Source organism: Rhynchophorus ferrugineus, unplaced genomic scaffold, assembly GCF_030347505.1.
Source record: "Rhynchophorus ferrugineus isolate W39M unplaced genomic scaffold, kcgeb_rfMv2 rfM1, whole genome shotgun sequence".
NCBI classification, from domain to species: domain Eukaryota; kingdom Metazoa; phylum Arthropoda; class Insecta; order Coleoptera; family Curculionidae; genus Rhynchophorus; species Rhynchophorus ferrugineus.
In genome coordinates this window covers 46,169,045-46,182,969 of record NW_027472580.1, presented here as the reverse complement: position 1 = coordinate 46,182,969, position 13,925 = coordinate 46,169,045, and the positions used below count along the sequence as shown (strand labels likewise).

Sequence of the window (13,925 nt, the reverse complement as noted above, 5' to 3'; positions counted from 1 at the left end):
AAAAATATAAAATGAAAAATTTGTCCTAGTATAAAACAGCCAATCACTTTAAACCGTCCCGATGGTATCTGGAAGAATTCTCTACTTGAATCCTATTATACCGTCAGGTTTTTCGTAGCTAAAATACGCGGAAAATTAGATTTCTCCCAAGTAGATTGGCAGCAATTCAATTTTATAATGAAGATGTCGCTCTTCCCCCCTTAGCCCAGAAAAAAGAAACCTTATTAGCTTAGGGATTTGGTACTTTCCACTTATTTTATTTCTGCTTCTAATTTTGCCATTTAAAGCTCGTCATATTTTATGGAGATTGTACAGAATACTTTGGTCTGTTCATTCAGCGCCTTTTAATCGAAAATATTTAAATTATGTTGTCATTTATAATTAACAAGCTGATATTATAACAAATGCTTGAAATATATTGGTATGTGTATAACATTTTTTAGCAATATAAAATATCTATATAAGATTCAAATCCCTACTCATTCAATGAAGCTAATTAATTCCAAGAAGAAACTGTACAAGATCTAGACTGTCATTTGAACAAAATACTATTTTAAAGAAAAGCTTACACATGACATAACAATTTTTGTAGGATATGGGGTCATCACAAAAAAAACATAAAAACCGCATTGCAAATTGGATATTAATATGGATGATAATATGAAAATTTGATATTAATATGGTAAAAAACAGTTCCCGTAAATAAATTAATTATTAAATATATTTGGATACATGGATCCCAAACATTAAATATATCAATCAAATACCGAAAACATGTAGTGAGTGGTTTCAATACTTAACAAACGAAAAATAATATATCGAGGACATATACAAAGAGATAAAGCATACATAAAACGAAAACAGTAGTTATAAAAATATAAACTTAAACAAGTGGATTTACAATATCCATATATCACAAAAACAATATACTGGGAGTGGCTTAAATAGTTGCTTATAGTTGTTTAATATCTTACTTCTATCAATCACACATTATTTAGCTATTCAGAATTTCCAATACTGTGACAAATAAAAAATTAAGTCGACTATAATTTTTCATTACATTGCATTGATTACACGAAAAAGTGGAAAAAAGTTTTTAAAAAAATATGTAAAATAAAATGCAACATGAATATAGCAAAAAAGCTTGGATTTTAGGAACAAAGACGTGCGAGCACAACTCTGTATATATGTAGCTGCTCTATATTATTAAGTTATTAGTTAATATTAATATAAATTTTAATTAATTAATTAGTTAATTTCTTATATTTAAATATTTTATTAATCTATTAAAAACGCAAAATACATTAAAATATTTTCACATTCCTTTATTAAAATGCATTAAAAGTAAAATGCATGTAAAAGCCCTGATCCATTGTTTATAAAGTATATATTTCTGTGTAATAAATAGTCTTGTTTAGCTTTATTTATAAAAGCTTTATTTAGATTAGTTTCGTTAAATATTTAACGAAATTTACTTGTTCCTATGTTTCGAGAAAATTTACCATTTTTAGTAACAGTCAAAAATTCAGCCAGAAAAACAAAAAAGAACACAAAATAATCATAATCTCCAAAATCGATGTATTTAACGAGCTATGACCCTATTTTATAGTCGCTACCGTATAAAATATGGAGAGGCGAACTTAATGGTTCTGCTGGTATTTTGATGAAAATAATAAAGATTAGAACGCCGAGTAAATTTCCATCTTAATGGAAGAAGATCGAGGAGGACTGGCGAATAGCAGGAAAATTTCTAACGGGCGCTTTGTTTGTTTCCAGGGAATATTGTCAAGGAGAATGAGAGGAGTGCTGAAGAAGGACCTAACAGCGGACCAACATACAGGTGAGTTTGAAACTGTTTCACGTAAATAATGCATCTTAATTGAAATACATAATAATAACTGAATTATTTCAATAGTTTTGAAGGAATCATACCATATTTAGGTCGGTATTCTTATTTATAGTATATCAAAATATATTAACACGTCAATTGAAATGTAGGCCGGGGTACAATATTAAAATACATTTTTTTGGCAAAATTAGTTTTGTTGTCTTAGTGAAGCAGCAATTTCTTTTTCTTTAAATGTGGCTGTTTTTCAGCTATTTCGTCCTTCAAACGATCCAATAATGCTATGTAATAGTCCATGTTGATGGGCCTTCCTTTCTCAAGGTAGTCAATGAAAAATATTCCATGCGTGTCCCAAAATACAGACGCCATAACTTTGCCAGCCGACAGTTACGTTTTCCCACGCTTTGGAGCAGACTGTCGATTAGACTTCGGAGTGAAATTATGGAGCCATGTTTCATCTATTGTTACATATCGACGCAAAAACTCGGGTTTATTACGCTTGATCATCTTCAAACACTCCGAATCATCAACTCCTCGTTGTTTTCGGTCCAAAGTGAGCTCGTCACCCACTTTACACAGAGTTTTCCCATATTCAAATATTCGTGAATGATATGATATACACGTTCAGTTAATATCTTCAGAGTGTCTGCTAGTTCATTCAATTTCAATTTACGGTTATTCAAAATCATTTTGTGGATTTTTTAAATGTTTTCTTCGGTAACAACCTCTTTTGGACGTACACTGCGTTCATCGTCTTTGGTGCTCATTTTACCACATCTAAACTTAGCATACCAATCCCTGATGGTTGATTTTCCTGGGGCAGTGCCCAGAAACTCGGCATCAAGCCAAGTTTTTGCTTCAACTGTCTTTTTTTCCTTCAAAAATCAATATTTTATCAACACACAAAATTCATTTTTATTAATTTTTTCACAATAAGAAAAGTTGCTACACTGAAAATACTACAATTCACAATCTTCACACTTCGGGATAGCATTGTGCATTGAAACCATAGATTAATAGAGGGAAAACTCAATATGGGTCTCTGAGGAAAAGTTTCGCTACGTCCAATATCTAGATGGGGTTATAATCGCCTACTCATGTTTGATTGGTCAATTATAGGCACTTGTAAAGAAAACATTTCGCTGTGAAAACATTTGATTGGTTCTTTGATAAAATTTGGCATGCAGTTGCAGCACGTGACACCCATGACGTCAGATTTCATTGGCTAATGAAATGTAAATATAAACTGAAATGTAAAAATAAATTTTCTGAATAAAAATGTATGAAATAACATTTTATCATGAAAACCATAACGTATTATACAACGAAAAGGTTTAAAATTTATATTTTTGGTAGAATATGTGTAAAATTACTATGACATGACATCTATGAATTAAATAAAGCAGATAGCTTAGAGACCTACAGACAATATTATAAAACAATCTTGGCAGAGTTTCCAAGTGTGGCATGAGATAGTTGCCTTGCCTCTATAGGCTTTATCTCAACTTAGTCTACCTTTTCAGATTATAAATAAAAATTTCTTTCTTAACATAATTGCTAGAGCATGTATATTTTGACTCCATAATTTCTAATTGATCCAACTTTCAAATCCAAAAATCCAAACTTAGTTTTAGCTTTAGCCCCTTAAGCAATGCATTAATATAACATTTTTAAAAGGCAATGCAAGTTGACACTATTCAAATTTTGAATGACTTTGCGATACAAATCTTCTTGTAGTGCAGTCACATTTACATGACATTTACCTTCTTATTTTCGACATTATTTCATTGAGTACATTTTGAGTTTATAGTCTGCTAAATAATTTTACAACTATAGCCCTTTTATTAGTAAAAAATAAAAAAATAGATTAATTTTCTATAAAAACAGTATATATTCATATATAGACAAAAACCCTACGTATATAATTGTATGCATAGGTAAAAGCAATGCTGAGTCACACCCTACACAGGCTTAATCCAGATAATTTGGGATATTTTGCATGACATGTTCTTGACGTATATTTTAAATAGGAATCGGAATGCACCATAGAAACGAAATGAATCAATCAAATGCCTTTGCGGCTCTCAACACAGTGACTCAAACAACTAACCTATTTAAAGTAATATCTAGATATTGCACGACGCTAAAAATTCCTCCAAAATTGCCTATAAAGTTAAATCTCTATTTTCTCTGTAATTGAAACTAGAGGAAAATATCTAACAATTAATTGATAATGTTATCTAAATGCTTAATGAATAATGTCACCTAATGCATATTACGAATCGCTTTGTTCTCTTTTATGTGTTAAAATCATGAAAATATAAATCATTTCATACTTTCAGTCCTCGGGCAAGCGTGTTGTAATAGAGTAGCGATATTATTCTGCTATTTCATATGGTCTTCTCACCACCTCTCGTGATTACCGGCAAACCTCTAAATCTCGTCCTCTGTTATAAATACTTCAGGATTTGACGCAACCCATATATACCATAGCGAATTAACGATGCTCTGGAAGTCCGCAAATACTTTCGTATTCTGACGCGTTTAAATAAATTTGACGTAAAATTTCTTAATAGATTTCTACACTTAATAAGCATATAATTAATGTATAAGATTTATTGGATTTAGAAGAATGTTTGAGAATATAATATAAAAAAATAATGTGAACATCAACAATTATTATATTTAGATTAGCAACGAAATGTAACTATTATTATTATGTCTTGATTCAAATTTTTTTTTTAATATAGATATGTTATGGAAATGATATATACAGTAGGTTTAGGAAAATAGAATGTCCTTTATATTTTATTTCTAATTAAATATAATTAAATTAATATTGATTAATTGATAATTGATTTTTTACAACTTTTCTGTATTATGAAGTATTTATGATTATATTCTTGAAAATAAATTTATGGAAACTGAAAAGTTAAAAAAACTAAACTACGTGACTTTTACAATTCTTTTTTGAATCCAGTTTGAAACCTTTAAAAGGGTATCAAAATAATCCCAAGAATACTTAGGAATAACGTTATATTACATTCAAGATCAGAAAATTTATTTTAAAAACATACATAAAAATTAATTGATATTTATATATATATATATATATATATATATATATATATATATATATATATATATATATATATATATATATATATAGGTGGACAATAGTCTATTTAATTTTATTCCAGATTTTATATATCCTTAAAAATATATATTTTGAATATATAGAACAAGTTGGATTCATTTAATATAACAATTCCAGATCCTACACTTCTTTATAGCATTTACGAGAATTGAGAAATTTGACCTTGAATTTTCTGAATATTTATCATCACATTTATCGATTTGTTATTCTTCTATGTTTAAATAATATAAATTTGCTTTATTAGATTTGTCTAAATTTGTTTACCAGTATGATACAAAAAAAATTATTTAATTTTTATTTATTTTTAAGTCTTTGTTGTTTTAATTCATTTCAAATCAACACAGAGAATATACAAATTTAAAAATTAAAGAGTGTACTGAGGAAACTGAAGAATGGAAAATCGCCGAGTTCAGATAGTACTAGAAATGCTGAAAATATTTTTCAAAAAAGCTACTGAATTCAATGGAAATTTACAATAGAGTTTTGAACGAAAAACAAATTCCAAAAAATCAGCAAATAACCAATAAGTCCGATGCATTGAAAATGACATAAAAGAATATGTTATAATTATGGACGAGCTTTTGCAAATTATGTAATAACAACAATTGATGTACCAAAATATGTTAATCAGATGGAATATGATAATAATGATTAAATGTTAATTAATGAAAGTAAATCGAAATTTATCGTGATGATTCAGAACACTGACTAATTAATAATAACTAGCAATATAATATTAATAAATTTTAAAAAATAACGTAAAAATATATGATGTTGATACAAAATCGCTATTAATTGAAGGTTATGTTCTGGCCGATTCAGTGTTATGATGCTGAACAAAAAAATAAATCTGTTAAGGTATGTTTTGATTTTTGTATTTTATAAATATTAAAAGTATCTCCATATATGACATTTTGTAATAAACATAATATTTTTCCTACATTAACAATTTTAATTTTACTTTAAATAGGTTAAATCGGTGCAAAAAGGATCGAAGCTGTGGAATTAGTATCCAACTGAACAAAACCATTACATTCCATAATCGTTATCGACTACAATTGATGCATTTCAACAATGGCTGTTATATAAGCAATTTCAAGCAATAATGGGATAAGTTTTTTGTTAATTTGTAGCATGACAACAATCGGGTAACAAAGGCCTCAACAGAAATGTAAAATAAGAACAGATATTCGCCATATTAACTACACATTACCTCATTGAGATATAATCCGCTTAAATAAAAAATCCTTGAAAATTAATTCACAGATACTGTATTATAATACAATAAATATACAATTAATGAATGTTTATTATTAATTAGTACTCTTAACTCTATTGATAAAAATTTTAATAATAAAGAATAAAATTATATATCTTTTCTTTCCCTTGGTTTTCGGTTGCGCTAAATAAAACGTTCGGAAAGGTTAAAGTATCAAGGTATCTCATAAAGTCAGCAGTTTTATCGGAATGTCGTTCTTGGATGTTGTCCAAACTGTGTTGGACAGGATTAGACTACCGTGATATATACCGAATAGGATAAAGGGAGAACCAGGAGATAAAAGCTGTGCCAAAATATACTTTGTATATGTCAGAGAAATGTCCATTATAAAAACATACCATTTCCAGACTGCTTTAATATATTTAAAATTAGAAATTCCTTCTTCAAAAAAAAGTTATATAACAGAAGAAACAAAATTATATTAGTATTAACAAAATAAAACTATCTTTGTTACAGTAATTTGTTATTGTGTGCATTAATAATCTTATATAATTATTACTACATTAACAATGTAGTATATAATTAGAGTTCAAATAATTCTTAATATGATTAATTTTAATTTTTATTAAATTAAAAGAGAAGAAACTAGAGTAATTAAAATTAATTAAAATGATAGATAATTAAATTGTTAACACGCGGTAAGCGACTATATTTCGCCGCCAAAAATATTATTATACGTGAATGTAAGTGTGAATGAATGAAAAAGGGGGCTGGGTTTTAGTTAAATACTATTAGATCAACTGAGCTTTGATAATAATTTCATTTTAAATCGATCTATTAATTTTCTCACTTCCTCAGCATTTTGAAACTGAATGCCAACCAAGCCAAGCTGCATATATTTGAACTAGTGGTAATCAAAATCGATATATCTAGTGAGTAACAGAACTTTATTTGAACTGTAACAGTGAATCCTTCAGAACAATTGCAATAACACATGGGCTGAGAAGTCCCGGCCTAACACATAGATGGCGCTAGTATTCTTGAATTCTTCTTTTCGCTTTTTCAGTACTAACCTTCAAAAGAAAGCAGTTAAAAATTTTTCTAACTACAAACGAGGTCGTAGAGACACCGATGATGCAGAACGCAGTGGACGTCCAAATGAGGTGGTAACACCAGAAAACATAACAGTCCACAAAACATCGTAAAAATATCAAAAGAACGTGTTGGTTTTATATTGCATGAGCATTTGACTCTGAGAAAGTTCTGTTCAAAATGGGTGCCGCCTTTGCTCACTGTTGACCAAAACCAAAAACGTGTTAATGATTCTGTTTGTCCATGTTTAAACGTAACAAACCGGATCATCATCTGAGTGGACAGCAATTGTTGAACTTCATCCAAAGCGCCCGAAAACACAACAATCGGTGGTAAGGTTATGGTAAGGCCTCGGTATTTCGGAATGTGCAGGATGACTATCTTGAGACGGGAAATACCATCAACAGTGAATATTATATAGTATTATTAGAGCGTTTGAAGGCCGAATTTGCAAAAAAACGACCGCATATGGCAAAGAAAAAAATGTATTTCATCAAGACTACACACCATGTCACAAGTGAATCAAAACAATGCCAAAACATGAATTGAACTTCGCATTGCTCCCACATCTCTCGAATGAAGAGGTTATCCAATTTTGTTTGATGCCTATTTTGAGGCAAGAGATAAATCGTTCTACAAAAGTTGTATTGAAATATTAGAGCGGCGCTGGAATGATAATGTGGCTTTTGATGGGGATGGACTTGATGAATTAAGCCAATTTTGAACAAAAGAATCCTCGTTTTCTTTGTCACGCCTGGGACATTTCAGCCTATGTGTTATATCGCCGAGATTTGTCATACAAGAGACTTTTGTGATACTCACTATTGCTGGCCCTTCTTGCAACAATACATCATTTAGTTCAGTTCAGTTAGTATTATAGTTATAGAATGGAAGTGAGTGAGTATTCCAGACACATTAACCGTAAAATGTGATAGATTATCGAAGAACATTAAATAAAAATACTCACAATATCAGTATAACACTTGGCCAGAAAATGAATAAAGGTAGGTAACAACACTAAAGAACACCCAAAAACAGCACAATAACTAATTGGAAACTGTTCAGAAAAATCAAAAGCCTTATATTTGCTAAGACAAAGCAACATTGTATCTATGGTAAACCTACTGAAAATGTTGATACTGATGGTAATTTGATATTTTTTTGAAGATACAGATGCAAATGTTGACAGGGCTACCAAAATATTAATTTTGGTTTTGGTAAACACTACAACACAAAAGAACGGTTTAATTTATATATGTTTAATAATTTTATGAATTTTATAGAAGCTCTTTGGAATAAAAATGCGTATCTGGTATTGTATCAAATTACCCTGTAATAGTTAATTTTGAAGTTAGTTTTAATAAAAGCCATACAATCTTATAGGTATGTGCAACTACTTCAATCATGTATCTTCACAAAATCTGTGATTAGACATACTTCAATATATAAGTTCCCCTATGAATTCTTAAACTAGATCTCTACTTAGTTTCTTTAACTTTACTTGACGTTATAATATCATATTGTTCAATCAAATATGTTGCAGTTACCCTTTACCTGATGAAGTATAACCCATCGAACTATTTGATATACAAGAATTTATATATTTGATAGTGACTTTAACCATGATGGGATTTGAATAACTCTTGTTGAAGAATTGAATTTAATTAATATTTTCCTTTGTATTTTGATAATATATGGTTATTCAATAATGACCAGGAGTGAATGCCCAATGAGTTCTGTTAGAAGCTTATTTTCTTCTGTGTAGTTGGCATACTTATACGACTGAACCAGTCATATTATATTCAATATAATTTTCTATATTATTTGGTATGCGAAAAGAACAAAATTATTAGGGACTATATGAACAATAAACAAAACAAATAAGACCTAAGAATTGGGATATGATAGTATCATCATATAAGCATCACCGTAAGTTTCTAAACGTATTTGATGCGTTTCGGTAGATTTATTCAAGTAAATAACAGAACCAGTATTTACATTAATACTTCACATTATCACCAAAATATGTCGCTAATCAAGATACGCGCAAGCAATTAATAATATACAGTGATTTTTTATGAATATTAAATAATCTGCGCTAACTTTTTATTATTTTTGTTAAATATAATAGATTTTAAACAACTATACAAAAGAAACTATTTCTATCATCTATATACGGACACGACTTTTCAAAATACCTAAAAGAATTTCAGTTGCTTTGGTCAAAATTAAAAAATTACAATTTCAATATTCTCTTTAGGAAGTCAAACTTATTTATGAACAAAATTTTTATAAACAAGAATGTAAAATCTGCCCCAAAATAATCATCTCAATCGTAAATCAATTATAACGTTGTTTTCTGATCAAAAACGTCAAGAAGTTTAGTGCGTTAAGGAATCTAATAATCTATTAAAACAAATCTATAACTCGTAGAATAAAGCTACTCATGTTACTTAAGCAAACAATGCACTTTGCAAACTGAATCAATTAGCTAATAGTGAGTCTAATTGGAAACACATACTTGAGTATGACATTAAGCCTAAACGAGCAAAACAAACACGACAAACGCCGCAAATTTACGTAGCATTATCCACTCTGATGCCAGCCCTCCAATGTACAGCTACAAACAGTTGGAACGTTTTTCTAGACAGTGTAAATAATTTCCAATCGCTCAAGGAATTTCGATTGGCAAATAGAGAAACACAGAAAGCTCACCAAATAATTACCTTTGGACTGTATAACAATCCTTAATATCTGTCCTTTATTCTCTCTGGATTAGTGATTTCAAAATTAATATGGACTTCCTGTTACGAAAGGTCTTGATTTACTTTTATAGTAAATTAAAATTTTACAATACCGTAACATTGTATCAGGTGAACAACTTACTAAAGAAAAGAAGCTGAAAAAACCGAAGGAATATTTTGAAGTTTTGTGAGAAAAACCAAAGTAAAAATTAGCTACTACAAAATTTGTCATATATTTAGCGAATAAACTGAATGCTTGAAAAATTCATACTTTAATTCACTAATTTTAGATATGTTTTTGGCTATATGAACAGGTACGATAACTTAACCGAAAGTTATTTCATTATTCTCTATAGAAGGCGACTTTTATCAGTATATTCACATATATAATATCAGTTTAATCCTCAGTTCTTCAGGAAACAAGAAGATAAACTGACAACCATACAAAAGTATGTCTTGATAAGTATATGGAACGATGCGTGTTTTATGGACATACCACTCTAGTCTATGGTCCAATCAACAGTTGTTAAACACAGAATTAACACTGGCTGTAAAATTCATTTCATAAAATCTGGGTTCTAACAGGTCAAATTTTTTTGGGGTGATCGTTTCGTTTTCAAGGGCGATACACTAATTATAGCAACCCTCCAACTTTTCGATACCATTCTTGTAGTACGATTTGTCCTTTGCTTCAAAATGGGCCTCCGTTTCTTCCCAACGAGCATTCTCTTGAGATATGAGAACAGGAAATAGTCGCTGACGGGCCAGATCTGGAGAATACGGTGGATGAGGAAGCAATTTGAAGCCCAATTCATGGATTTTTGCCATTGTTTTCACTGACTTGTGACACGGTCTTAGTCTTAGTGAAGCAGCACTTTCTTTTTCTTCAAATGCGGCCGATTTTCAGCGATTGCGTCCTTCAAACGGTCCAATAACGCTATGTAATTTCTAAAGTCGCTGTTGATGGTCCTTCCTTTTTCAAGGTAGTCAATGAAAATTATTCCATGCGCATCCCAAAATACAGACGCCATAACCTTGCCAGCCGACTGTTGCGTTTTCCCACGCTTTGGAGCGGGTTCATCGTGTATAGTCCACTCGGATGACTGTCGATTAGACTTCGGAGTGAAATGATGAAGCCATGTTTCATCCATTATCACATATCGATGCAAAAACTCGGGTTTATTACACTTGATCATCTTCAAACACTGCTCCGAATCATCAACTCGTCGTTGTTTTTGGTCAAAAGCGGCACGGCATCCACATACTCAAATATTCGTAAATGTTATGATGTACACGTTCAGTTGATATCTTTAGAGTGTCTGCTATTTCATTCACTTTCAATTTACGATCATTCAAAATCATTTTGTGAATTTTTTTAATGTTTTCGTCGGTAACAATCTCTTTTGGGCGTCCACTATGTTCACGGTATTTGGTACTCATTCCACCAGGTCTAAACTTAGCATACCAATCTCTGATGGTTGATTTTCCTGTGGCAGTACCCGGAAACTCGGCATAAAGCCAAGTTTTTCCTTCAACTGTATCTTTTTCCTTCAAAAAGCAATATTTTATCAATACGCGAAATTCCTTTTTACCAATTTTTTTCACAATAACAAAAGTTGCCTTCAAAATACTATAATTCACAAACTAATGATCGGCCAAACAAAACAAAACTACTAATGTGCCTTAAAAAATTACACTTACAATTTCTTGATCAATTTCTGAACGCAAAATAGATTGAGATCCAAAGAACCGGATTTGCGCCAATATTAAGACTCATTAGTTTGAACCCATTTCTCCATAACATCGAAAAAATATAAATAAAATTGGGCACACAACCTGCAAAACATGAAAGTTTTTAATTGAATTTAGTTTAATATTTTGTATTAGATTTTTGATTATGTTTTTATGAAAGATTAAGTACAAAATTGCATTGATTGAACAATTGTTTTGAACAAATTGCTTTATTAGAAAACCGTATTCACAGTTGTGTAATACTTACTTTGTAAGCTATAGTCTATCCAAAATTGCAGGGAATCTGCGTCATCTCAAATTGTAATTTGTAGTTAACATTTGTGAAACCTCGCAATGTTGCCACATCAACTTCAAGTTTTCGTTATTTTGGCTTTGACATCACAAAATTCTAGTCTAAATAAAATAACGAACCAAAAATATTATCAAATATAATTTATTTTAGCATTAAAGTAAATCCAATGCATATATATATATATATATATATATATATATATATATATATATATATATATATATATATATATATAATATATAACAATTTCATTTTAAACAAAATAGAATTACTTTTATATTTGAATATTCTGTGGATCTGTAAAAAGGTATGGAGTTTTTCGAAGGAATGGAATGATACCCCTCAAATGTTTTATCGTATTTTAATGTGTTAATTGCTATTTTCAAATATATATAATAAATATAGACAATACAATAGAACTTAAAAAAACATAAAAACTAAAGATGTACAATAACCATAAATACTAAATAATAATTAAACATATACCCAATCATAGAGAAAAAAACTAATTCATGACATAATTAAAAATGATCGCACAATAACTACTATAGAGGAGCTTTTTCAAATAAAGTAATTGCTTTATTTATTAATGAACGGAATTTTTTTTCAACAAAAATCGAGTGAGTAATCTAAATATTACCTATTATTGCCATAAAAATAGTCAAAAGTATTTTACTATTTATCATTCACAATTTTAATATTATATACCCTATTAACAATCTTGAAAAATATCGTTCCAAAATGCTGCTATATTAATATACAATATATTATTATTTACAAGCAAACTACCAAAAAATCATAAAACTATATATATTACATATAAATTTATGTAAGCATAAATTGGGTACATTATTGTCAAGGTCGTGGCTAGGACGACAGAGCCAGAAGGTTAAAAATAAGTCGAATGAATCTAGTTGAACCAAAAATAGTGACTGAAACAGTCGATAGTAAAAAGTAGTCAATTATTAAACAGTCGATAGTCGAACTCAGTCGATAGTTCCCAACACTAGTAAAAATGTTTACCTCTCTAACGAAGAATTGTATCTGTCTTTAATTGGAATAAAATGAGAAGAAAAATATTGTTTGATTCTAAAACGAATTTACAAATTGCGGCAGGCAATACATTAAACATATTGATGAGGTAAGTTGACTGCTTCTTTGGATAGACTCTATGAAATATTTGTACGTGAGTATTATCAATTAAGAGCTTTTTGAAAGTTTTTATGAACAAATACACAATATGAGTCACCTGATTGGCACTGTCACAAAATATCTTGTAAATATTGTGTACATATATTGTGTGATATTTTGTAAATATTGAATATAACAACCACTAAATTATATGAGTAATTTATAATTACCAACAAATGTATATTTATTCAAGATATCTAATAATATTTAAATATATCAAAGTGTTGATTATATTTAGGTAAAAAGCTTATAACTGTCTTTTTAAAACAATTAATATAAATTTCACTAGATGATGTATTCTTTAACAGGATTTAATAAGAGATCTGACATCTCTGACGATAATAATTATATTTTGAATATATCTAATAAGGCCGCCAAAAATGTTGAAAAAAATTAATAAAACACGTTCGGGACAAAACGCTTCATAATATATGTGAACATAACACGACTTTTTTGATATCGTTATTACACTTTTCCGAGTCCTTTGTGTATAATATTTTTAATAAACCTGTATAAAAAGGGTTAAATGCGATCTTAACAAAATTATATCGCGCACGTCGCAATAAAAATGGATCGACCAGCTAATTTTCATCGCCCTTTTTATGGTTTATGGGCAATTATGTCCCTTATAG

At 29.6% G+C, this 13,925-nt stretch overlaps 1 protein-coding gene across 6 annotated transcripts in view; it reads left to right on the top strand.

The window, feature by feature from the left end:
- LOC143197764 (uncharacterized) overlaps nt 1-13,925 on the top strand; it is a 108,643-nt gene that overhangs the window by 16,228 nt on the left and 78,490 nt on the right. For all 6 annotated transcript variants that reach the window (XM_076406534.1, XM_076406506.1, XM_076406498.1 and 3 more), the window contains exon 2: nt 1,777-1,840. In XM_076406534.1, coding sequence (XP_076262649.1) covers nt 1,795-1,840 — 46 coding nt within the window. In that variant the 5' untranslated portion in view covers nt 1,777-1,794. The remainder of the gene's footprint in view (nt 1-1,776; nt 1,841-13,925) is intronic.